Genomic DNA, 26,522 nt, shown 5'->3' on the forward strand with positions numbered 1-26,522 from the left:
ATCTGTAGTAGTCTACTAGTCAAAAGCATGTGGCATGTTGTGGGCAGTCAGAATGTTTTACAGAAGGAATAGAAAGCACAAATTAATTTGGCAGAGAGCTTAAAAACATTCCCTCCAGATTCTGATACAACTTTCCAATTCCCTTTGGTGTGTCCTTACCCCTGCCTTAAAAAACAAAAACAAAAACAAAAAAAACCCAAAAACAAATTTCTAATGGTAGCCTGGGAAGAAAGCAAGCTGGAGGTTACCTTTCAAGTACTCCTCAAATTACATTGTAAACTGGGAAAAGAAGAGAAATAAAACAGTCCCTACTCTTTCTGAACACTAAGCCAAATTCCTGCTGTTCACTAGGCTGAATACTGGTTAAAAGAGCCTGACAAGACCCTCCCAGTCATAGGGGTTGAGCGTTACCTGAGTCTCAGCCTTTTCTCCCCAACTACATGGAGTCAGAAACACAGGAGGTCCTCCAATACCTGAGTGGGTGATGATGCCTGGTCATGAATGAGTTGAGATGTGAAGTAGGAATGCCAAACAAGTCTTGGGAACTCACCCCTGAATTCAAGCCTAAGATTTTGAACCTCGGTGATAAGGAGATCTGGTTACCAAAAACAGATGTGGGCTCCGGTTTGGTCTGGAGGGAGAGTGAGGAATATGGGTGTGACATCTTCACTCACACGTGGCATTGGCTAGGGCTCCACGTCTGCTGACTTGATGAACAGGAAACAGGAAAAGCCACTGAATAATAAAAACACAAGTTCTTCAAGAAAGAGAAGATTGAGCGATATTTAGCAGTATCCCCAACCCCCCAATATCCCTCTATAAATCTCCACTGCACAGAATCAATGAGGCCTCATCACCCCCAGCCGTGATCGGGCTCTAAAATCGGTTTAGACTCGGTCCTCTTCCACGTAGCTCAGAAGTCAGCTTTGGAGCCACAGCGAGTGGCAGCAAACTAATTGTCAGTAATTTCAATCACTGAGACCTTCTCTTAATTCTCTGCTTTAAGTTCATAGAACACCTTGAAATTTTAATTTCTGAATGAGGCAAATTTGATTACCAACAACTAAAAGTCTTCTTTGGAGGTTCTCGGAGATGAAACTGTGCTTCAGCCCCAGACAATCTAACATTCCCTAGGGGTTAAGAGGCTGACTAGGATTGGGAAAGGCTTTGGAAACAAAGAGGTATGTAACAGATAAACAACCAGACCTTTCTATCAGGTCAAGGCACTACTCACAGGCTGCCCACCCACACAAGTCAAACTAAACGCCTCAGAGAGTGAGGGCGAAGGCGACAGATTTAGGGAGAACCTGAGAATGAGCCAGCGTGGCACCCGCAGTTCCCAGGGGTCCCCACGACATTCTCAGAAGCCGCCCCTGCACTAGGCTCACACAGAATGAAGTGGAGATTCCAACAGTTACCCTAAAACTCTTAGGGAGACATTTAAATTAATCCAGGTCCCTAAAATTGCTTACTATTAGTTAATCAAAGTTGTTTCAAGAATTATTACCCCATTTTTCCAATCTATGCAGATAGTATTAGCCCCAAAATTTGATTTTTTCAAAACAGTTTTAAGCGTTGGCCCGAGTTCACAGCTCATGTACCAAAGCTATAGTTTCCCCTGTTCATTCTGTATCTAGAATATGAAAATATAATTAACTTGATATGGGTAAATTAAACAAATTACAGAACAAAGTAGGCACTACACACTCAACAGTAAGCACCCTTATCCTGAGAAGAGTATGAGAATTCCATTCCAAAGAATTAGCAATGAAAATCATAGAAAAGTTCAGGTGATGCATTCAATTTTTTTTTCTTTTCCGAGTCTAATTAATAAAAATGTGAAGTCTCTCCTTCAAATCGTAGTGAAAAAACCTGGTAAAAGTTCAGTTTCAGCTGGGTGCAGTGACTCAGACCTGTAATCCCAGCACTTTGGGAGGCCAAAACTGTACCTGGCAGTTAATGTGTTAAAAAAAAAAAAAAAAAAGGTAAACTAAAGTGGGGGGACTCCAGAGCACTATGTGGGTGACACATAAGTGCTGCAGACAATCACCGCTACAGGAGTCCAAAGAAGGAAAAATCACCAAACTTGGCTTGGTGGGTGGAGGCTTCGCAGAGGTCATGTTTGCCGCTGCCTCCCAGGTGAGTCTGATCAGACAACGGGAGGCCTGCTCGGCTCAGGTGTGCAGGAGAAGGGGCAAACTCCCACTTCCTACTGGGGGGGGGTAGGGTGGGGGGGCAGCTCTGATTTGAGCCCAGTCTTCAGTACAGAGCCATTATTATTTCCCCCATAAGTAACTTCTACCCAGGCATCAGCGTAGGCACTTTGTGTGTACTAACTCGTTTAATCTGTAACTCTTTGAGGGAGGGACTGTTACTATTCTACAGATGAGGTAAGCCAGCAGTCCCCAGGCTTTCTGGCACCAGGGATTTCAGGGAAGACAACTTTTCCACGGGCTGGGCGGGGCGGGGAGGGCGGCAGGCAGGTGGCGCTGGGGCGGTGATGCCAGCCATGGGGAGTGGCTTCATACAGATGAAGCTTCACCGGCTGCTCACCTCCTGCTGTGTAGCCCGGGTTCCCTTGTTTCATCAGAGACAATTTTTCCATGGGGGGTGTGGTGGGGGGGCTGAGCTCAGGCAGCCCAGTTCCCAGCAGGCCACGGAGGCCTGGGGCTGCTCTGTGGCCCAGGGGTTGAGGACCGCAGAGGTAAGCTGCCGGCCTAAAGACACAACGCTTCTTCCAAACAGCTGAGCTGGTACTCTAGAACCCGAGCAGCCTGGCTCCAGGCCCACGTTTCTGACCAGAATGCTGCACACTACTGCCTCTCGGCACAGAGAAAGCCGCAAGGGAAGAGGGTGTCATCCGATGCATCCGCATTTAGGAACAGATGGCTGGGAAAGGTCCGAAGGGCCAAGGCCCCAAGGGACATAATTCTGTCAAGCAGCTGGAAGTCCTAATGGCCTCGAAACCATTTCCCAGAGAGTACAGTCCCACAGCTGAGGGGTCTTTCACAAGGTCGCCAGCCACCACTTCCTTGGTGGCGATGCCACTGGAAGCTCATCGCGAGTAGGAGCAATCGCGCGGCTTTCTGCTCATTCTGACTGCTTACCTCGGGCACACACACGCACACACACACACACACGCACACACACATACGCACATGCGTACACACACGCACACACACGCATACGCACATGCATACACACACACACGCACGCGCGCACACACTCCCCACTCTACCATGTCCAGCCGGCATCAGAGTAGGCCAAATAGAGTGAGAAAAATCGTTACAGACAGGGAGGTGATTTGAAAAATAAAGACCCTCGGCTTCACAGTAGATTCCCTGACTAGGATGCAGCGGTCAACTGTTATTATTCAAAATATTCCCTGCCCCTCCCGAGAGGGGCACTCACTTCCTCACCCGCGGCTTCACCAAGCCTTCGCCCGCCCGCAGCTGCCACTCTGCAGGAGGATTATCTGTCCCCATCTCGCCCAGTTTAGGAGCGGCCATTTCCTGTGGCCGATGAAACTTGCGTGCAAGCAACCCACGCGAGTGCTTGACATTCTCCCTCCCGGGGCCCCGGCGGACCTAGGAGCAGGCGGCAGACAGGAGCCCTGAGTGAGAGCTAAACCCGTGCTGTGGGAGCCACCAGGACGCGGACCCATTTGCTGCGTCGGCCTAAGCAGGCGTAACTGACTCGGCCAGACGGTGGGTCTGTGTGCGGGTCGGTCTAGAGCCTGGGCGCCGAAGCCCGGCCTTCTCCCACTGACTGGCTGGGCCAGATGAGGTGAGCAACACCTTCTCCGTGCCTCAGTTTCCTTGTCTATGTTACTTCTCGGGCATTTTGTGGGGATAAAACGAGATGACTGTCTTAACAGTAATTTGAATAGAATAAATTTAAAAACCAAGACGCCGAACGGACTTCCTGTGCACAGAGGTTTTTGGTCAAGCCTTTTTCTCTCCTTAACCAGTGAGTCCGAGCAAGCCTGCTGGGTGCTCCGGGCAAGATTCGCGAAGCGTTTGCTTGTACGAAAACAGTGCTCGGAGACAGATGAACGAAAAAGGCATTAAGTCTTACAGAAACCCTGGCTTTTATTAAGAATGGACTCTTCTCCTATTCTCATAGGATCCAATGAGTTTTTAATTTCCTTTTTGGACATCACTGACGGCCACTTGAAGTCCAAGGTGGGAGGAGTCCACCCTCCCCAGTTCCCGGGCCCCTCCTGTCAGGACTCAGTTGCTTCAGGTCTAAGAAAATAGAACTTCCAGCTCCGTATGAGGACGGGCTCAGTGCATAAGACTGGACAGAGAAAGACCCACTGTTGTCCTGTGTAGTCACTGGACCCCTCCTTCTCTGTGTCCTTCCTCAGTCTTCGTTTCCTCCATTCTTTAAACACTCAATTTGGGCATGAAAGGAATCGATTCCCCCATCCTTTCTCTCTCTCCTCTACTGAATCCTTAAGAATTAGCACTACTCTGAAGATTTTCAGTGTCTTCCATCAACCGAATTCAAGGATCTGAGATATCTTAAGTTAGGGGCAAAGAGTGGACAGAATATAAAGCATTTAAAGAGCCATATGGTAAATACACGTCTATAAAGAATGCACTAAGGCCCAGCGTGGTGGCTCACGCCTATAATCCCAGCACTCTGGGAGGCAGAGGTGGGAGGATCACTTGAGGTCAGGAGTTCGAGAGCAGCCTAAGCAAGAGCGAGACCCCCGTCTCTACTAAAAATAGAAAAATTAGCGGGGCATGGTGGCGCATGCCTGTAGTCCCAGCTACTCGGGAGGCTGGGGCAGGAGGATTGCTTGAACCCAGGAGTTTGAGGTTGCTGTGAGCTAGGCTGACGCCACGGCACTCTAGCCTGGGCAACAAAGCCAGACTCTGTCTCAAAAAAAAAAAAAAGGAGGTAAATTTTATGCTATGTTTTATATGTACATATATTTTTAATTTCCTTTTTGCACAATTAAAACAATGCAAAAAAAAAGAGAAAGAAAAGAAAAGAAAAGAAAAGAAAAGAAAGGTGGCAAAAACAAAGCTCCCACTTGTCGGATACCAAAGGTATTCCTTTGGGAACATGTTGTCTTTCCTACCTCTCCACCTGAGTCTGTTCCCTCTCCCAACACATCGTGCTCCACCCCGCGCAGTCACCATTCAGCAGGTGGGCAGACGTGGCCACACGCTGGGCCAGGCAGTGCACTCGAGCTCACTGGCACCAGCCCTAGAAGGTGGCTCTAGTGCCCTGGCTTTAGTCATATCAGGCAACAGACTCCTGATCTCTATGTCAGACCAGGCCTGAGATGATACAAATTTTATGTTAAGTCACCCAGAAAATTCTTTTTAGAAGTCTGCCTGCATCACCTTAGCCCAATTATTGTTTTTACGTTCAACAGCAGCTGCACTCATGGGCTGCCAGCAGGGTCTGAGTGGGTCAGGGGAGGTATTGTTGAATTGGAAGGGAGTTTTCTGTCAATCTAGATTTGAAACAAAACAAAACAAAGGGGGTATCAATTACATTGCAAAGTAGATTTCCTTGGAAAAAAGAACAGAAGCTTTAGGTCTGCTGGGTTTTGTTTATAATGGTTCAGCTTTGCTGATCCTGGATGAGACAGCTCTAGCTAAGACTATGAAAGACGGATCCCAACAAAATGATAAAATTCGAAAGTAGCCTCTATCCCCAACCAAGTTTAGGGCCCTATAAAGAGAAGCACAGGCACAGAAAACTCTGTATCCTGCTCCAGAGTCTAAACTCAACGATCACTATCAGAGTGGCATCATCAGTGGATATAGTATGAACATTTGTCCTTTTGGCAATCAATCCAAGTAGGCCATCCAAATTATGCAAATAGCAGAGTCTCAAAATCATTCGTTCCTTTGTCTGGACACAGACACAGGGTGGCCCACGCCCAAATACTAAGGAACCATTTCCTCCACTATAAGAGTGGTCAGACTGGGCCAATCCAGGCACACAGTTTGATCTCTAAGTAGCAGTTCACAGAAGGTAGATTGTATCTGTGGATGTAAACCTCAAAAAGTTGATGAAAATACACTAACAACCTAAGAGCTATTATATCAGTATGGTAGAATACGGGTAGTTTTGTTCTTTTAATAAATTGCTTGAGTCTATTTTTCATTGTAATACCGACACATCTTTTTTAAAGAAGATCATTTTAAAAGATTAAAAAAAATTAATCTACAGCTTTCAAAAGATTTAAAAAGGCCGGATTACTATATCTCAAACACTTCTTGCATTCCTTAGTAATTGCTTATAGAGCCTCAATGTGTATAATTTAAATCACTGACTAAAGAGTTCTAATTTTTAAAAACCACCTGTAGATGACAGCCCCCTTTATCATCTAGATAGCCCTCCCCTCGACCTTTTTCAGTTCCATTAATCTTTCTCCAGGGACACCAGCCAGAACCTTCCATCTGGGGCTACATCCTCAAGTCACAGACATGGCAATTTTATAACGAGGAAAAATATCATGATTGTCAGTACTCATCACTCCCACCACTGTGCCCCCACCCTAAAACAGACCTTATCTTTAATAATTGTCTGTAATTATCCCCAGAGAAATGAGATCCTTGAATCGTAATTGTCGACTCATTAATAGACACATAACTCCCCTTCTCCCTCAGTGGTTACAGAGTCCACAGAGGTTTGTCACTTAATACACGGACACCGAATCTCTCAGAAAATAAAAGCTCCAGGAAGGCAATTTCTCTCTTGTCCACTGCTGTATCCCCAACACCTAGAACAGTACCGCACACACAGTAGGTACTCAATAAATAGTGCTAAATGAGCAAATGGTGAACTTGGCTTTCCATTTCTTTTGGCTCAACAGATAAAAGAGCATTAAGTGCATTTCTTGAAGGATATCCTAGAGAAGTCACCACTGGAAAAGTTTAAACACAAACCTTTTGTTAGGGATAAAGTAAGAAATATTTCTGCACTGGGGAGAAGGCTAAACCAGATGACCTCTAAAGTTCTTCTCGCCTCTTAGAATCTATAACTTAATGAACACCATACCTTAAGAGAGAATGAATCAGCTACATAAAGCCTGATTCGCAGGTAGAGTAAATTACCACGTTCTGTTTAAAATAAAAATAATAGCTGCCCCGGGACTTGGATGCAAAAATACTAATTCATCCAGAATGCAGACACATGGGGGGGGGTGCTCTTGCTAATCATCAGTTACTCTCTGGGACATCAGACATGCTTCAGGGTCTTGTCAAGGCCGAGCCCTAAAATCATCAACGGGGAAATGGAAAGGCTAAGGACAGAGATTAAAACGGAAATAAACAGCATCACGCTAAACTGAAGCTTTTGTTTTGCAGTCAACAACAAATCCACTTAAGAAACATATCTGAATTTAGCCTTGAGTTTCATCATCACCGAATATAACCACTTCATAAGATACAAAATGCTGCGATTGACATGTGAGCATTTTTGCCCATTAAAACGTCCTATTTACCCGGATATGGCACTAAGATGTTCCAATTCAAGAAGGTCTAAAATTGAGGGCAAGTTATTCAGATTAAATTCTTCTTCAATCTGGATGGGAGAGGCTGTTTGTAGGGAAAGAAGACATGCTCCTGTTTTCCTAAACAACTTTTAAAAAATCTACCTCTAAGAGAGTAAATAGGGAAACTCCAGTCACGCAGAAATCAACTTTGGAGTGATTCTTTACTCTCACTAAACTCATCCTTTCTTTTTTTTCAAATCACAGAATGGAAAAGGAGCTTGGAAGGGCAGAGAATTCTAACACTGAGGGTGCAAGGCAGAGCCTGTGTAGCTGGGTTTGGAGACTCTCCCCCACTCACTGGCTTTGTTTGGAAGACATAAATGCAGAGACCACACTTAAGACAGTAACTCAAGGAACAAAGTGAAACAGTTCAACAATTCCCTGGAAATGTGATTACACATTTTCTGCAGTATATTAAAAGACTTTTCAACTTTGTAGTCAATTCCTGATCACCCATACAACTCAGTAAAAAAAAAAAAAGTCTTCTGTTTTTAAATCGCAAGTAATTTAATCATAATTCTAATGACAACAGGGAATATGCAGAAAGAAGTTACCTCCTCTGTACACATATACTTTTTAAAAAATGTTTATTATCTGAAGAGGGAGGTTTTACACAAGAACTCTGTGGGATTAAGCTCACATATGGTTGGCAGACCTGGTGCTGGATGTGATTACGGCCACACAACTAAATCTTAAATCCACGTACTGTTCCTAATTAGCTGATATATATGACCTAACTAATTTATAGAAAATGTGCAGCAAATTATTTCTTCCATCTCCCCGACCCCTCAAGAATGCACCAGCAATAGATGTTGCTGAAAAAGACACATACCCCCACAAAATATTTGCATTCCTAGACGCTTGCCAGTTTATCTAAAGCAGATATTGTTATTTCAGTTCTCTGAATCTGTGTCCTGGTAATAAGTATGGGGAGAGGAGAGGGTTGGGGAGAGGAGAGGGTTGGAGAGAGTAATTTAACCAGATAAAACTTGACCTCAATAGACTTCCATTTCCTCACCAGAAAAATAAGAGGATTAGCCCAGAACTATAAGAATTCCCTCAGTAACAAAAATCTATGACCACTAATTATCAAGAGCGCAATTTGTGTGCAAGAAGAGATCAGAATTCTTAAGAATATGTCATTAAATAGTAGAGTTGAAAATCCCTAAAGCCACAGTTACACTTCGATATGACCCCCGCACATTTTCTGGCCGTCGTGGAAAAGATCTTTGAAAACACCGCGGCAACCAAACCACGAAACCGAATTAGAACACGCAGAGGGACCCCGCGAACTTCCCGCGGGGGCGCGGGGTGCAAAAGGCGCGCGCATCTGGGGAGGAGTCGGGCGGGGAGAGACGGAAGAGCCAGGAGTCTGGGAACAGCCTCGCATTCCTGGGGGTTTAGAGCCTCCAGTAGCCCCGTGAGACTTTCGTCTACTACCACAAAACCTCCCGAGCCGCCACCTGCCGCTGCACAGCTGTGGCAAGGGGACGAAGAGAAAAGGAACAGGAGGCGGTGGCCCGGGAGGGACCTCGCCCGAGGCGTCCCCACAGCCGGCGAGGCCAAAGTGGACTCGGAACAACGACAAAGAAGAGGGGAAAGAGAAAGAGGGCTCCGCCTTTCCCACCCGGCTCGGCTCCTTCCTATAACAAGGAAAGGCCGCCGGCGCCCCTACCCGCCGCCCTCCACGCGGGGATGCGGAGCGGCCGGGGAGCCGCGCCCTCCAAGCCCCGCTGCCTCCGCCGGGGCCCGGCCGCACGCCAGCAGGCGCCCCCGGCCCCGAACCCGGAGCGAGGGGATTGCCCTCCCTTCCCTCCCCTCCCTCCCTCCCGGCCACGGGGCACCAGTTCTCCGCGCACCCCCCTCCCTTCCTCTTCCTCGCGTCCCCGCCTCCTGACCGCCACCCCCGGCCTTCCAGCCGCAGACATTTCAATACTTCCACCCACCCGACAAGGGAGCCTTTGGAAAACTTTGTGTGCCTAGGGCTTTGTCCACATCCTGGGCAGGGCCGGGGGTGCCGAGGGGTGTCCGGGATCTCACAATGCACTGGGGAAGCCACCACGGAAATCCCACCCTTCGACCCGCGTCTGCAGCCGTGTGACACGCAGCGCTCGGCTCCCAGTTCCCGTGCCCTGTCGCCCCTCGGCGCGGCGAGCCCCGAGGAAAGCCCCGCGCCCCTCTCGACTGCCGCGGGGAAAGCTGTGCGCGGGCAGAGGGAGGCAGCTGGAAGCGCCGCGGCTAACAGAACCCTTCTACAGGGAACACAGGGAAGGGTCCTTTTCCTGCCACATCCCCCGAAGAGGGGCGCGGCGAGGCGACACGCCGTGGCATCACGTAGTAACTGAGCCTCCGGGTCCTCGGCCTCCCCCAGCGCGAGACGCGCGCCCAAACCCGTGCGCACGCCGCAGCCAGCAACGCCGGGGCCGGAGCCCCCGCCCGGCTCCCCGCAGTCCCCGCCGGCCCCCGCCCCAAACCGAGCCCCCGGCTGCGGAGGAGCCGCGGCAGGGAAGCGAGGCCCAGCACTCACGGACGGTCTCCCCACGGCCACGGCCATCGCGGCTGCGGCTCCCGCTCCGGCTGCGCCCGGGTGCTCTCCGCCGACTCCGGCCGCCGCCAGCGCTCAGGCTCCGCTCGCCTCCCCCGCGCCTCCCTCGCGGCTGCGCCCTGCTCGCGCCCGGCCCGCGCGCAGCCAGCGGCATCTGCGTGCCCGCCGCCGCCGCCCCTCCCGCTTTATCGGAGCAACATGGCCACCCGCCTGGAAGGGACCATTCGCTTCCCGGGGAAGGGGTGCCCGGCGCGGGCGGAGGGAGGGAGGGAGCGCGGTGGGTGGGGTCCGGGCTGGCTCTGCCGGCCCCCGCCGCAGGGCTCGACCGCCCCGGATTTGGCCGCCGCCCCCGAGCGACCCCCTCCCGCGCCGCGGAGAAGCCCCCAGCCCGAGCGCGGGCTGCCACCCCCGCGCCACCACGTGCCGGAATCCGAGTGAGAGCCCGGGCGCGGAGGTCCCGGCCCCGAGTCCCTCCACGCGCTCGGCGAGGCCGGCAGCAGGGGCGGCTGCCGAGGAGAAGGACGCAGGGACAGCATCTCCCGGGAACTCAGCCCCGAACTGGCGCGCCCCGCCTGAGGGACGGGCTTGGAAGGGGACGCGGGCCACCGGGGCGGCGACGGCCCCTCCACAAGCCTCCCCTTCAGCTGGGAGAGGCCGAGACGCGCAGCTGGAAGCCGTCCCCGTGGCGGGCGGCGGGTGGGGGACCACACTGGGGAGGAGAAGGGCAGTACTTGGGCCGCGACGACCCGGCGCTGCCGGCCCGCAGGGTAACAAAGCAAAACGCCTCCGCGAAGAATTAAAGCAGCTACTGGCGGCCCCAAAGCGCAGGAACCGAGGCCTGCCCCGGAGTAACCGCAGAGGCCCCCGCGGGGGCCGGCCCGGCGCCAGGCGGGGACCGCGCAGCCGGGAACTCCCGCGTCGCGAGGAAGGACGTTTCCCGGCAAGTCTGGGGTGTCCGCCGCGTGTCGGGGCGAGCGGCGTGGCGGGTCCGGGTGCGTGCCGGGCGGTGCGTCGGGTGCGCGTAGAGCCCCGCGGCTCCTCGGGGCCAGAGAGGGGGACCCGGGACCACGAGGCGATTGAGGATAACGACCGGGTGTGGCGGGATCCAGTAAGATGGAAGCACAGGGAAAGTGGCGAGGGCCGTGATCAGACCACGGGGCGCCCGCGGGGAAAACCCGGCCTATTCACTGAAGTAAAAGACAAACCACCTCTTTAGCCTGGGCGCCCCAGAGTCTGGCCGGAGACTTCGAACTGCCAGGTTTCCGGGGGCCGTGAACCCGTCCTTCCCGCTGTCCGCCTCTGGCGGCCTCGGGATTCGAACCCGGCAGCTGCTGACTCCCAGCGGCGGGACAGCGGGCAGAGTGCGGCGAGGAGAGGCGAGGGGCGCCCGGGAGCCTGCGCACCCTGCGGGCAGACCGCGACCGCGGAGCCCCGGCCCCTTCAGCTCCATCAGCCTCTGCCCCGAGACTGCAAAACCTTCCAGAATAGGGGCCACCATTTTAGGGCGAACACACAGCAGGCCCTCAGCAAGCGCTGCGCTAAGGTCGCAGAGAATGGGCGCTGTGCAAAGGAGGGGGAAGACAGCGATGCTTCTCTTCTGCAGCCCCGGGCTTTCGCCCCTGGGAAAGGTGAGACCACGAAACTGCCCACGGACAAGAGGCCTCGGGGAAGCCTAGAAAAGACGGCTCCACCCTGCACGCGGGATGCAAGGGCGACGGCCGAGAACTCTCCACTCGGTGTTACAGTGACCAGACCTGACTGCAGAACTTATTTTATTTTATTCATTTGTTCATTTACTCAAATTTTTATTATTTTTTTTAATTTATGTTGTCAATGCTTACGCTGTAAACTCAGCTGATTAGAAGAATATGAATTCCCTACCTTGGGGGAATGTTGGTTCATTCTAAAGTCACTTACTCCAACATCTCATTTGAGAAGTGAGGAAGCTGGAGGGGAGACGGTCTGGCGTTGCTTGAGTGTAGGAGCCTTAGAGGGAGCATGGTAGAGTGGGGCAATACGGCTCTTCCGCTACAGATCTCCGCTTGTTAGCTTTGTTACATCAAGCAAGTTAGACTTTCTTCATTCCATTTTTTTCCTATTGTAACAGTGCGGCCTGGCGGAGGACGTATTCTGTTCTCCAGATCCACTCTCCATCCTGCTCTCTGCCCCTCGGAGTCAGAACTCAGTGGCCTTTCTTTTCCTCTGGCTTCCAGTTGAGTTCAGGCAATGGGGAGCAGCAGCAGAACCAGAGGGAGGAGAGTATTCATGCCCCCAGGCTCCCTCCATCTGGTACGGGGCAGGCTGGCTGCATCCTCAACCAAAGGCCAGTTACTTCCCTAGGGCGACCCTGAGTAAGTCCGCCATGGTTTCCCCACATTTTGCCCACACCTTTGTAAATAGTCTTTTTTACTAAATTGTATTCAAGTTATCCAGTAGGAATGTACCGTCTGATTTCTGCTGGGACCTTAGCAGTCCTTCACAGAATTGTTTTCAGAATTAACTGAGAACACTTAGTTATATTATTATTAGACTGATCTATAGTTTATTGTCCAAACTTTGAAACTTATGAGATTGAAAAAGGGGGTTGGTGCTGTTAATAACCACACTGAGACAATAGGAAAAACCCAGGACTTCTGATTACCTGTTCCATGGTGAACAGGTCTTTGCAGACCTACTGCTAAAGGGAGCTGAGAGGCTGAAGAAAGGTGGCAAATCCAGTTTCTCAGAAAGAAACATTTAATAGGGACTTAGAATTGGAAGCCATATCGTGGGTGGCCAACCTCATACCCTTACACCCCAGACCCAGGGCTTGTGTACCACAGGGAAAGGGCATACATGCTTGAGAAGGAATTTGCCTAAGGGCAGGATTTGCAGTAAACAGTAGGTAAAGTAGTAAATCTGAGAGGCATTCCCAGAACTAGGGTTAATCAGAAGTCAACATGGCAGATTAGCATCCAAAATGGAGTGGCTTTAGCCTCCGTATCACTCTAGCAATTATTGCAAGTAAACTATGCTTTAGACATGTCAAGCAGTTAAGAAGTGGTCCTGCTAACACATATCTCTCACTGGACTATGAATTTCTCAAGGCAAGCATGCCTGTTTGTCTTTCAGCTTCTAGCACATGGTCTGCTATATTCAATAAATGTTGAGTTGCATTGGAATGGGGATGAAGGTAAGGGCTAGGAAATGAAGAACCTTTACTGCCGTGCTAAGGATTTAGAACTTGATCCTGTAGGCAATGAAAAGCCAAAGAGGTCTTTAAGCATAGGAGTGACACCAAATTTGCACTTTGGAAAAGAGCTATAGTGAATATTTGACATTATTAGTAATGTAGGATCTATTCCTCTTTTTTTTTTTTTTTGAGACAGAGTCTCACTGTGTTGCCTGGGCTAGAGTGCCGTGGCGTCATCCTAGCTCACAGCAACCTCAAGCTCCCGGGCTCAAGCGATCCTCCTGCCTCAGCCTCCCGAGTAGCTGGGACTACAGGCATGCGCCACCATGCCTGGCTAATTTTTTCTATATATTTTTAGTTGTCCAATTAATGTCTTTCTAATTTTAGTAGAGACGGGGTCTCGCTCTTGCTCAGGCTGGTTTCAAACTCCTGAGCTCAAACAATCAGCCCGCCTCGGCCTCCCAGAGAGCTAGGATTACAGGCGTGAGCCACCGCGCCCCGCCTATTCCTCTTTTTAATGGAATCCCAGTTTATTTGGAGAGATTTTCCAATGACTGTTCCAGCTTGGTAGAAAGTAAATGCCTCTTACAAAAGAGGTTCCTGAAGATATTTTCCACCAAATCCTTCCTTTCATCACCATAGTACACCCAAAAAGCATGTGATCTAAGCTTGGACAGTCAGATACTGTTAAATTTGAATCTTGAGTCAAGTGACACAAAGACAGTACACAGAGTTTATGAAGTCTGTAATTTTTTATTTTTTAGCTTAAGTTATCTACGATTTGTTTCTGTGGCTCGCAGTCAGAGAACCCTATCGAACACATAAAAAATCACTCTGACTACAGTTAAAATGATGAATTAGGAAGGGGTACAACAAGAAACAGGGAATAAGTTAGAAGCTGTCACCACTTTCATTTTGGACAATATTAACTGACAATAGGTCCTGAACCATTCCTGCAACACAGTATGTAAAAATGTCCAGTTGAACATTTCAAAACAGATCCAAATTTGAAAGGAAAAAGTAAAACAATCTCTATTTGCAGATAATATGTAAAAAATCTTAAGGAATCCACTAAAAAATCAGAACTAATAAATGAGCTCAGCAAGGTTACAGAATACAAGGTCCACTGAGACTCTGACAGACGTAGATGGGAAAAAAATTGAAATTGCCATTCAAAAACTCATGGACTCCAGTGATTGCCATTCTTTCTGCCATTAAAAAATTTACTCTAGAAATTCGCTAAGCGATGTTAAAGTTATCAATAATTCTCAGACTCTTCTTTGCTCCTACCACATTTGACTATCTTTGAAAATCAGGACAATATTTGCCCCTTTTCAATTTTTTGGCATTTCTTATTTTTCTCTGGCTTCCCAGAGCTGACCGATATTGATTCTATAATCACTTATGCAATATTTTACATGGATAACTTATTTAGGCCTGGAAAGTTTAACTCATTTAAAATAATTGGTTGCTTGTTTACCACACTGGATTTTAGTAGCCTTTTAATCATGATTGTTCTCCCTGTTTTCATTAAAACATTATTCTCATTGAGAGAGGAGACAAAGTAAAACTTGAGTTTTATCTTGTCTTTGTGATCCGATAGCATCATATCATCGGCACCAAGCAGTAGCTTTCATCCTTGTTCACCCTGAGTGGCGAGTACTACTTGAAAATAAAAACAATTTAAAAATTTCCTGGTATTCTCCTTAAAGGCAAAAATTATGTAAGCCTGCAAGGAAATTTCCACCTTTGTAGACTTGTGCAACTCTTTAAAGCGTGCTCTTTTAAAATCTGATCACGGCAAGCAGTGTTCTGTGAAGTGACATGCTCCTGGGAGTATGGCGACTTGGCCTGCTGGCCACTCTCCTTGGCAGGCAGCCCTGGCGCTGGCCATGCCCCTGGCTGGGGCACTGCTCCTCCTCAGATAACTCCTTTCTGCCTCTGGCCACTCATTGCGGCGACAGTTGTTATTCCTTTTCATGAGGCTAGAAAATTTACAGAGTTGGAGTCCCTTTGAATTATAGATACTGAATTAGTAGAGAATCATACATACCTGTGTTTTCTGACAGCAATATCACTTCTACCAGCTCACCTTTTTCTCATGCTGTTCACCGTCGTTCTACGTTATCAGTTTCTACCTGCTGAATAACTCTATAATGCAGGGGTTCCTCTGCACCCTTCTCTCTCTTATTGTACACTGTTTCCTTTTGAATGAGGTAAAACTGTTTTTTAACTTATTTCAGTCACAAATTCCTTGCTACCTCAAGTACCAATACCTATTGGACTATGTTCACTTTGTTAATTTTTCTAAGTTCAATTTGCTTTGCCCCTAGTTCTCCCTTTCTAACCTAAGACTTCGGAAGTCATCAGCATTATATTTCAAAGTACTTCTGTCAGTTTCATTTAGTCCCACATGGATCAGCAGAAGTGGATATTGATTGGTTGGCGTGATGAATTTTGAGCTGCCGCCTTACTCATCAGCCGTGGAAAACATGGGCTTGGGTTCGTGTTCCTACGCTGCCAAACATCATAAGCTATGCACGTTTTTAAAGTTGATGTATTTGTTTAGGTATAGGCTAAGTTGCTATGCTAGAGATACCCCAAAACTCTTGGCTCAAGAAAGAGACGTTTCTTTCTCATTAAATAGCCCAGGGTTGGCTATTTAACAGCCCAGAGAAACCTGGCAGCTGTGATTCCTGAGGTCATCAGGAGTCCGCATTCCTTGTTGCTCCGTTGACTTCTGATTGTTACATCATCTACTCTGATCAAAACTGGTTGACCAGCACCGCATCCGTATTCTAGCCCAGAGAAAGGGGGAAGAGGAGGAAGTAGAAGGATGTCAATTCCCTTTTAAGGCATTGACATGGGAATAACCTAAGTCACCTGTGCTCACATTCCATCAGCAAAAACTCACCTGAATGTACTTAGCTACAGGGGAGGCCAGGTATGCCCTGCTAAAGATCAGGGGTTGGAGGGGGAGGGTCCTACTTGTAAAAGGAAGGGGTATGGGGAGGGGAGGAGTCAGCAGCCTCAGGTAATACATTCACATGGTTAAATAATAATATAAAATGGTATCAAATGAGGTTTCTTACCCTATTCACCTTCTTTCCAGTCCTCACCCCTCTCATCAAGAGGTAAATACTTTATTAGTGTCTCATGTATCTTTCCAGAATTTTCTTAAGCAACTTTAAATATGTATTCTTATTTCCTACCCTACCCTATGTTTTACGTAAAAGGAAAACATACTATGTATATGATTCTGTACCTTGTTTATTAACTTATATTTTGTAATTCCTTTTATATCAGCACATAGTTGTCATCCTCATTCTTTTATACAGCTGCCCAGTGTTCCTAAGGATGTATCATTGATAAAGTCCTATTGATAAATTCAGAGTTATTTCCAATTTTTTTACCATTACAAACAATGCTACAATAATAACTTTGTGGTTGTCATTTTGAACTAGTGAAGTACATCTGCAAGATACAGTTCTAGAAATGGGATTAGCCAAGCACATGATATTGAGCCAATCTTTTGATCTCTTTGAGTCCATTTTTTTTTTTTACTAATAAAATGAAGCTCATACTCAGCTCATAGAAAGGGTCATTATGATAATGAAATAACCATATAAAAATTATTGTACAGCAATATAAAACATAGGAGTAAATTTATCAAAATATGTGCAAGATCTATACTCTAAAAACTATAAAACTCTGTTGAGAGAAATTTTTAGAAACCTAAATTAATCCATGATCATGGATTGGAAGACTCAATATTGTTAATATGTAATTCTCCCCATATTGATGTATGAAGTCAATATAGTTCCAATTGAAATCCAAGAAAGCTCTTTTGTAGAAATTGACAACCTGATTCTAAAGTTTATGTGAAAACACGAAAGACCTAGGATAGCCAAAACAATTTTGAAAGAGAGGAACAAAGTTAGAGGATTTACACTGTCCAATTTTAAGACTTCAAAAAGCTACAGTAATCAATACATTGTGGAATTGGCCAAAGTGTAATCATATAGTCCAGTGGAAGTATATAGACAGTCTAGATATAGACACATATATGTTCACTGATTTTTGACAAAGGTACCAAGATAGTTCCATGGGAAAGTATAGTTTTTTAACAAATTATGCTGTAACTATTGAATATCCATATAGAAGGAAAGAACCTCAACCCTTATTTCACCTATACACAAGATCAAATTCAAATGGATTATAAACCTAAATATAAATAGTAAAACTTCTTGAAGAAAACACAGGAAAAATCTTCATGACTTTGGGTTAGGGAATGATTTCTTAGAGGGCACACAGAAAGCGCTAACCCACTGGACATCATCAAAATTTTTGCTCTTCAGAGGACACCATTAAGAAACTAAAAAGGGGCTGGGTGTGGTGGCATGTACCATAGTCCCGGCTACTCAGGGGACTGAAGCAGGAGGATCGCTTAAGCCCAGGAGTTCAGAGGAGGGAGGGAAGGAGGACAGAAGGGAAAGGTAAGCCATAGCCTGGGAAAAAAATATCCACACTACTTGCAAAGAAAATTTTTAAGTGGGTAAAATATGTGAACAAACGCATCATAAAAGAAGATCTATTTTTGGCCAAAAGCACATGAAATGACACTCAACATTAGTCTTCAGGGAAATGCAAACTAGAGGACTATTATAGACAACCTACCAGAATGGTGAAAATTAGAAAGACTGACAATTCCAATTTTTAGGGAGAGTGTGGACTACTGGAACTCAAGTATAGTATTGGCATCTTAGTCCATTTAGTGTTGCTGTAACAATCTCTGAGGCTGGGCAATTTAGAAGAAAAGAGGTTTATTTGGTTCATGGTTCTGGAGGCTGGAAGGTTAAAGATTGGGCAGCTGCCTGCGGTGAGTGCTTCATGCTGCTCCAACTCATGGCAGAAAGCGGAAAGGGAGCAGCTGTGTGCAAAGATCACGTGGCGAGAGAGGAAGCAAGGAAGCCAGAGTCTTTAACAGTCCACTCCAGTGGGAACTCATCCGTTCTCTCAAGAGCAAGGATTCATTCAGCCCTGCAGGAGGGCGTTAATCTATTCACGAGGGATTCACACTCATCACCCAAACACCTCCCACTAGGCCCCACCTCCCAACACTACAACATTGGGGATCAAATTTCAACATGAGTTTTGGTGGGGACGAACCACATCCCATCCATGGCAGTTTGTGAGAATGCAAAATGTAAGCACTTTGGAAAATGGATTGGCAGTTTCTTAAAAAGCTAAACATATATTTACTGTATGATTCAGCAATTACACCTAAAGGTATTTTACAGAAAGGAAATAAAAATATGTCCACAGGCCAGGCAGGGTGGCTCACACCTGTAATCCTAGCACTCTGGGAGACCAAGGCAAAGCAGGAGGACCACTTGAGGTCAGAAGTTCGAGACCAGCCTGAGCAAGAGCAAGACCTGTCTCTACAAAAAACAGAAAAAATTAGCTGGGTGTGGTGGCACACACCTGTAGTCCCAGCTACTCGGGAGGCTGAGGCAGGAAGATCACTTAAGCTCAGGAGTTTGAGGGTGCCGTGAGCTATGATGACCTCACCGCACTCTAGCCAGGGCAACAGAGCGACACTCTGTCTCAAAAACAAACAAGAAAAAAATGTGTCCACAAAAAGACATATCCACACACAAAAAAAATTCATAGCAACTTTATTCATAATAACAAAAAATGGAAATAACAGTTCCTTAATAGGTTAATTGATGAACAAATTGTGGCACATATATATCTATACAGTCGAACACAGAACACTACTCGGCAATAAAATAAACTATGGATACATGTAAAATGTGGGTAGATCTCGAACACATGCCAAGTGAAAGAAAATTACAAAAATTATAGTATGATTCCATTTATATGAAATTCTAAAGTCACAAAATTATAGCTCCAGGAAGCAAAACAGCGGTGGCCTGGAGTCTCAGGCAAGCAGGATTGACTTGAAAAGAGCAGAAGAGGGACTTTTGGTGTGATGAAACTGTTCTCTGCCGTGATTGTGGCAGTGATTAGATTAGCAAATTAACCTGCCAAAATTCGTTTATCTCTGCATTTAAAATGGGTATGTTTTATTATATACAAATTACACATCGATGAAATTTATTTTTAAAATTGCTGTTAAAATTGCTGTATCAATGTTGTTTTGTTATATCAAAAACTGTAAGCAGTGGGCATGATGGCACCCATCTGTAGTCTCGGCTACTCGGGAGGCTGAGATGGGAGGATTACTTGTGGCCAGAAGTTCGAAGCTGTACCATGTTATGATCACACCTGTAAATAGTCACTGCACTCCAGCTTGGGCAACATAGCAAGACTCCGTATCAAAACAAAACAAAGCAAAACCTGTAAGAATAGGTCTCTTTCTCTAGAAGTCATCACATACCATGAAACTTTCACTTAGATTTGTTGAAGGCTTGCTCTGTGGCAGGCACCATGCCAGGTGTTTTGCATGCATATCTCATTTAGTCACCACAACAATCCGCTGGTATCTCCCCATTTTGCAATGGGGCTACCGAAGCACAGAGACATTAAGAACATTATCCAATAAGTGTTGTGACACTAATAAGCGGCAGAGCTAAGATTCAAGCCCAGGTTTGTTAGGCTCCATCATTTACGTCCCTCTTCATCATCCTATGTCACCTCCGTAACACTCACATCTTTCTTAATACAGCTGTTGGAGTTTCACTCACCGAGTCTAAGGGAATCACCTCCATTAGAAAACACTTAGAAACATAAGGCCTAGCATTTGATGGAGAATCTTGGGTCATGAAGAGTCAGCTGGCCGGGCAGACCCAGCTGGAGTCTTACTGAGCATATGTTCAGCACACCTGGCGCATAGAAGCCACTCAAATAAATTCACTATTACGTTGTCATTGACTTTTTTTATTTCATGATTTTTACCCACCCTTGGGATTCTCTTCTTTCTGCCGCCATATTGGTGCCCAGGGTCCACTGATCCCCTTTAATGCTCCGTCCCAGTCCAGACAAAAACTCCTGTCTATTTCCCCCTTAGCACAACTGAAATTGCTGGAACTTAAAAAAAAAAAAAAAAGACTTTAATGCTAGCAAAGCACAAAACGCAGAGGGGTGTGGGTCAAGGTAGTAAACATTGTGGGTGACTCAAACATACCTATTTTACCCAAATGCATTTGGAAAATTGGCTTTTTCTGCAGGAATGGCTCTGATTGGTATGAGTACGATTCCATTTCCTTGACAGTGCCTTGTTAAAGAATGGAAATGTGACCCAATTCCGTCCAGTGAAATGAGAGGAGAGGAGAGGTTTGCTGGAAGCGTCTAGGATTTGCCTTCTCGCTCCTAAGAGAAATTCGCAGGAATACAGCTTTTCCCTCGGCTGTTGGACACAAATAAGAAAGCATGAAGCCCAACTGTTTCCATTTTACACTAAGAAAGAAATCAGCCTTAGACTGAAGCCAGTGCACTAGAGAGGAGAGTAGAAAAACAGAAAGAGTCTGGGGCCTTGATAATAGTGTTACGCTGCTGCATCAACTAACCCTGAGCCCTATCTCCCCTCGCTTTGATAAATGAACGAACATATTTCCCTATCGTTTAAGCCAGTTTCCGTCAGGTGTCAGGTTTCTGTTACTTGCAGCTGAAAATAATGCAGATGGAGACTTATTTTTCTTTTATATACTATCTGCATTTCCCTTTTTTAATCATATGCATATATACCTATTTTAAAAGATTTTAAAAGTTTACTATGTTTCAGGCATTAGGTAAATATGTTTCGATATTTAAGCATAAGTTGGAGTCCCAAGGAAGGCTCAGAGGGAAATTATCTTTCATTCTAAATAAAATTCTTCTGTTAAACAAGGGGCCCAGAATCAGGTACCTGCTGTAAGGCTCCATGGGACAGCCAGGGAGGACAGGACCCCCCCTGGGTAAAAGGCCAGCAGCCAGAACGGCCCAAGTTCCCAGCTGCCAATGTTCCATGAAGAAGGTGTGCTCCACCAGGCGGGTTGAAACCCTGAACAGGCCAGTCCAGGATGGGAGCTCCGGGGACTCTCTACTTTGTCCTTCCACAAAGGACACCGCTGCCACCCGTGTATCTACATCCACCTCCATTGGGACTCCTTTCTCATTGCCATGCAGAGGCTAATATTCTCTTTCTTTTCTCTCCCTGTCTTTTTTGTATTCGGATCTAGGGTGTAGCAGGAGAGAGCTTCCTAACAGTGATGTGTGCACAGAAGGCCCTTCTTCACCACAGTGCAATATATCATGTAACAAAATTGCACTTGTATCTCATGAATATATACAAATAAATAAATGAGAAAAAAACAAAGGGGTAGTATCGACATACCTACAGCTACTTGCTACAAGATCCATTCTGCTCCATCTTATCATTTTTTAAGAACTTTCAGATAAGCTAAGTGCTTGTTCATGGAATTTCTTACAAGGTAAGAATGCATTTCAAATCAAACAGTGATATATTAACAGCAAACAACAACATACTTTTTAATGCATTTGCCTAGGAAAGGTATAGATTAAGAAAGGATTGAAAGAATTCATTCCCAGCACTGAAGGAAATAAAACATGTCTATCATTCTTTTAGAATTGTCATGTTAGATAAAGTCAAATAAATGACCTATTCATGATTGAGCAGTTGTAGAATCATGGAGAGTAGTCAAGAGATTTCTATTTATACATAGGTTGTCTCATATTATCGATACTCTTCTACTTGTTCTTCAAGGAAATTGTACTCAATTCATGATATTTTGTACAGAAATAGAATAATGACTTCAGTATGAAATAATAAAAAGGAGAAATGAGAAAGTAAAAAAAAAATTCCTTAGCAAATGCTATTTTTCTCTACCAAAATTTTAATCATACTTAAAGCTTCCCCACTTACAAAATTTTCTTTGCATTTGCTATACCTCATAAAATTATGTAAATACGCTTTAGCAGGATGTAAACATTACTTAACTATAGAAACACAACCTAAACAGTGCCTAGAACCATGAAATTCTCTTTTGACTGTCAGATACGATAATAATAATTACTATTTGTTGGGGTCCTATAATAGGATCTAGTAGGTGCTTTACACACATGTTCTCAATTAATCATCACAGCAACTGTGAAATGGGGTGTCCCGAAAGCAAAACCTGAGACAAGAGATTATACGCAGGTGATTTATTTGGGAGGTGATTCCAGGAAGCACAACGAGGGAGCAAAAGTAAGACGAGAGGAGAGAGATTGACTCACCAATACAGGGGGAATTAATGGCAGATTATTGCTGGGCGACTGGGGCTCAATCCAGTGGGGACCCACTGAGGGACTGTGCCTCTGACTCCTCCCATCAAGGGTCGGGAAGACTTCTGCCTCTCACTGGGGGGGGTTTTCACCTGGGGCATAAATCCCTGGTACTCGTGGGCTATACAAGTTCCTGCGGCACCAGAAAGACCCGGGGGCAGCGAAGGAGACCACAGCAGGCCCAGAGGTGGGCAGAGGGGCCATGGAGCAGGCATCAAGGGTGTCTGCTGTCATGTCATTAACTCTGCCTGAAAACTGAATACTGGGAATTCAGAAAAGTGACCACGCGAAGTTACACTGGTGGTCAGTGGCAGAGCTGGGATCCATCTCATGTGACTACAATCTTGTGCTCGCTACTACGACGAACACGTGTTAATGTTGTCGGCCACCCTGGAGACTGTGGAATGAACCATAGAAATTTGGAGCTGGGAAGCACACTAGAGATTCCTGACTTTATTCCCTAGGACAGGAACCTGAAATCCAGGAATGCTACACTAACTTGCAAGTCTGAGCTCACAGAGCTGGACGGTTTCAGAGCAGGACAGAACCAACACCTGGATTCCATCCCATGCTCTTCCCACTACGACGCACAGCCCTCTATGTAATACATTTAACCCACTGAGAAAATAAAAGGGACACATGTATTTATCACAGATGTAATAACAATGTAATTACATTACATTTGAAGGTTAAAGTTACAGAATAGTCTCATTTCTTCTAAATAGTGTCATAAGCCCTGCGCCTGATGGAATCTTAAAGATTGTTACGTATTTGATTATTTATCTTCTTGCTGCCTGATACCTTCTCCTATGAAGTCATTTCCTAAATAAAAACATTACAGCCCAAATTAAATTAGCAATTAAAATAAATGAACTACTTATTATTATAGTCTCTGTGAACCCCTTTGAATGAACTAAAGTGTTATTCAATTAGCAAACTAACACTGGTCTGCATAATTTTATTCATGTTCACAATTTCCTGAAGGTGTTTTGAACAGACTCCTATAGTTTAAAAATAGTAGGAAGGTAACATAAGATGTTTTCTCTAATGCAAAAGGCAGTCTATAAAGACTCATCATAAGACTATAATTGCAATCTTTTAAAATGAAAAAAATATGTGATTATACCCTTTTTATCATGATTTGATGAACTAATTCAATGAAGTACAGTAAATATTCTCATTTCAAATAACACTAAAACCACCTCTTGCATCTGGGGAAACAAGTCTTTTATTAAAATTTTAACTTGCAAATTAATGCTATATGTGGGGATTCTGATTTGGTAAGAACAAAGTCACAATATGCTAATGATATTATTCCTCACAAAGAAGACTCTATATCTACACACATTGACTAGCTCTTTCTTCATTATTTTTGCAGTTGCTTAAAAAAAAAAACCCTCTTGTTATTTATATTCATTTAACAGATATTTAGGTTATATTATGCCACATCAATTGCTTTGAAGTTTTGTCCCTGTGCAAATTTTAAAGCATGGTCCTTCTTTTTCCTACTCATTGCCATAAAGATCAGGAAGTATTAATAATATCTTTTATTGCCATCTTCTTGGAATGATGTAATTTTTTTATAATGGACTGTTTCTTGTTCCTTTAAAGTCTTGAGTATTTCTGCCACTGTGTGTATGAATTTCTAAGAATATCCTGCTTCCTATCTGGGGATGTAGTGTACACAAAAGGAGGCTAAAAAGAAAGAAGGGTGCAGCAAATACCAAAATAATCAACTCTTCCAAAAGAATCAATGCAATAAAAACATCTATTGAAAGAAATATAATGTGTTACATTCATACCACCATTCACACTCACTTGGATAGCAGCAGCTATTTTGTTTCAAGATCCACTGAGACTTTTTCCTGATGGAAACATACGATACTATAGCTAAAAGAGAGCCTTCGGACAGATCCACCCTAAGCAACTTTGGGTGAACAGGCTTCGTTATTGTTGAAAAGGTTAATAAGAAGAGAAAATGTCTTTTGAAAAGTACGCCTAGCAAATATTTGTATGGTCTAGTACAACTCAACTCTAAAAGTGTCAATAGTTTTATCTCTTTCCTGAAGAAGTGCCTCAAAGTAGCACAATTGCTACCGTCTATCTATATTCAAGGTCTGGTGCTTGTGTCCTAAGTACTTTCCTGTACTTTCTCAAACTTTTGAGATAATGACCCACTTAGCAAACGCTACCTTCCCTAGTGCACTCTAACAATTCTCCAGCATCAACTGGGTGTCCAAAAATGCCACTCAATTCTGACCCTAACTGCCCAGAGTCAGGGCAGACCCGCAGGCCATGGGCTCAGTCCCACAGGACTGCCCTTACTTCTTTAGATGCCAGCACAGTCCCCAGGGTCACCCACGTTTCTCCCCAACGGGCTTGGCTACAAATTCAGAGGTTTCCACAACTGCCCTTCAGGTCTGATGATTTGCTAGGAATGACTCACAGCTATACTTACAAGTGCCATTTTATTATAAAGGATAAGACTTAGAAACACCAAATGGAACAGATGCCAAGGCGAGGTCTGGAGGAGGAGAGGTGGCAGCTTTGGGCCTGTAGAGTGGGGTGTGCCATGTGCCCCCACCCTTATAGTATATGTTTAACAACCAGGAGGTTCTCGGAATATCCTTAGAGGTTGTGTTTTTTTTTTTTTTTTTGAGACAGAGTCTCACTCTGTTGCCCAGGCTAGAGTGCCATGGCGTCAGCCTAGCTCACAGCAACCTCAAACTCTTGGGCTCAAGTCATCCTCCTGCCTCAGCCTCCCGAGTAGCTGGGACTACAGGCATGTGCCACCATGCCCGGCTAATTTTTTCTATATATATTTTTAGTTGTCCAACTAATTTCTTTCTATTTTAGTAGAGACAGGGTCTCGCTCTTGCTCAGGCTGGTCTCGAACTCCTGACCTTGAGCGATCCACCCGCCTCGGCCTCCCAGAGTGCTAGGATTACAGGCGTGAGCCACTGCACCCAGCCTATCCTTAGAGTTTTTATCAAGGTTTCATTACACAGCCATGATTGATTAAACTAATAATCATTGATTAAACCCTTGCGATTGAACTCAATCTCCAGCCCCTGTCCCCTCCCCAGAGGTGGAGGGATGGGTCCAAAAGCTCCAACCCTCTTATCATGTGCTTGGTCTTTCTGGCATGGCCAGCCCCTCCCTTGAAACTACCTAAAGGTTTAACCTGAGTCACCGCATTAGCATAAATTCAGGTATTGTTGAAAGGGGCTCATTGTGAGTACAAAAGACACTCCTACGGCCCAGAAAATTTCAAGGGTTTTAGGAAGAACCAAGGACAAAGACCAATATACAGTCAGGTATCACTTGTTTTCAGGGCGATACCCTCGCAGTGTAGTAGCAGAACAGTCATGTGTCATCCAACAGCAGGGACACATCCTGGAAAACGCTTCGCTAGAACGCGCTTACGCAAATCCAGATGCCGAGGCTGCCTCGTACAGCCTGCTGCTCCCGGCCGCAAACCCGCGCAGCCCGTTCCCGCACTGACCACTGCAGGCGACTGCGGCACGGTGGTGTCTGCACATCCAAACACAGCCAAGCTCAGCAAAGGCCTAACACGGGGGATGACAGACGGCGCCTGGACAGGGCGCTCACGGACCGCGCTTGCAGGACGCAGCGGCTGGGGGCGAGTCGCGAGGGAGCGGTGCGGCCGGAGTGTCGCCGTGCGCGCTTCCGGACTCCGCCAACACTGCGTGCTTCGGCCACGCTCACTTATAACGCACATTTTCTCTTCCGTGATAAATTAACTTCAGCTCACTGTGACTTTTTCACTTTATAAACTTTTTAATTTTTTTAACTTTTTGACTCTTGTGATAACACTTAGATTAGAACACAAATACATTAGACAGCTACACAAACATACTTTCTTCACACACTTACTCTATAAGCTTTTTTCAACTAAAAAAAGGTTTTTGTTTTTTTTTATTTGTTAAACTAGTTTGTTAAAAACTGAGAAAAGGCCGGGCGCGGTGGCT

General features: G+C 45.7%; 1 protein-coding gene across 3 annotated transcripts in view; it reads right to left on the reverse strand.

Annotated features, from left to right (window-relative positions):
- The window catches only part of SEPT11 (septin 11), a 137,163-nt gene that overhangs the window by 94,535 nt on the left and 16,106 nt on the right, over window positions 1-26,522 (reverse strand). For 2 of the 3 annotated variants that reach the window (XM_012650980.1, XM_012650978.1), the window contains exon 1: window positions 10,053-10,278. The exons of the other annotated variant lie outside the window; for it this stretch is intronic. In XM_012650980.1, the coding sequence (XP_012506434.1) occupies window positions 10,053-10,079 (27 nt within the window). In that variant the 5' untranslated portion in view covers window positions 10,080-10,278. Of the gene's footprint in view, window positions 1-10,052; window positions 10,279-26,522 lie in introns of those variants that run through there. 3 annotated transcript variants of the gene reach the window in all.

The sequence above is a fragment of the Propithecus coquereli genome, unplaced genomic scaffold (assembly GCF_000956105.1).
Source record: "Propithecus coquereli isolate 6110/MARCELLA unplaced genomic scaffold, Pcoq_1.0 Scaffold343, whole genome shotgun sequence".
In the NCBI taxonomy this organism is placed as follows: Eukaryota; Metazoa; Chordata; class Mammalia; order Primates; family Indriidae; genus Propithecus; species Propithecus coquereli.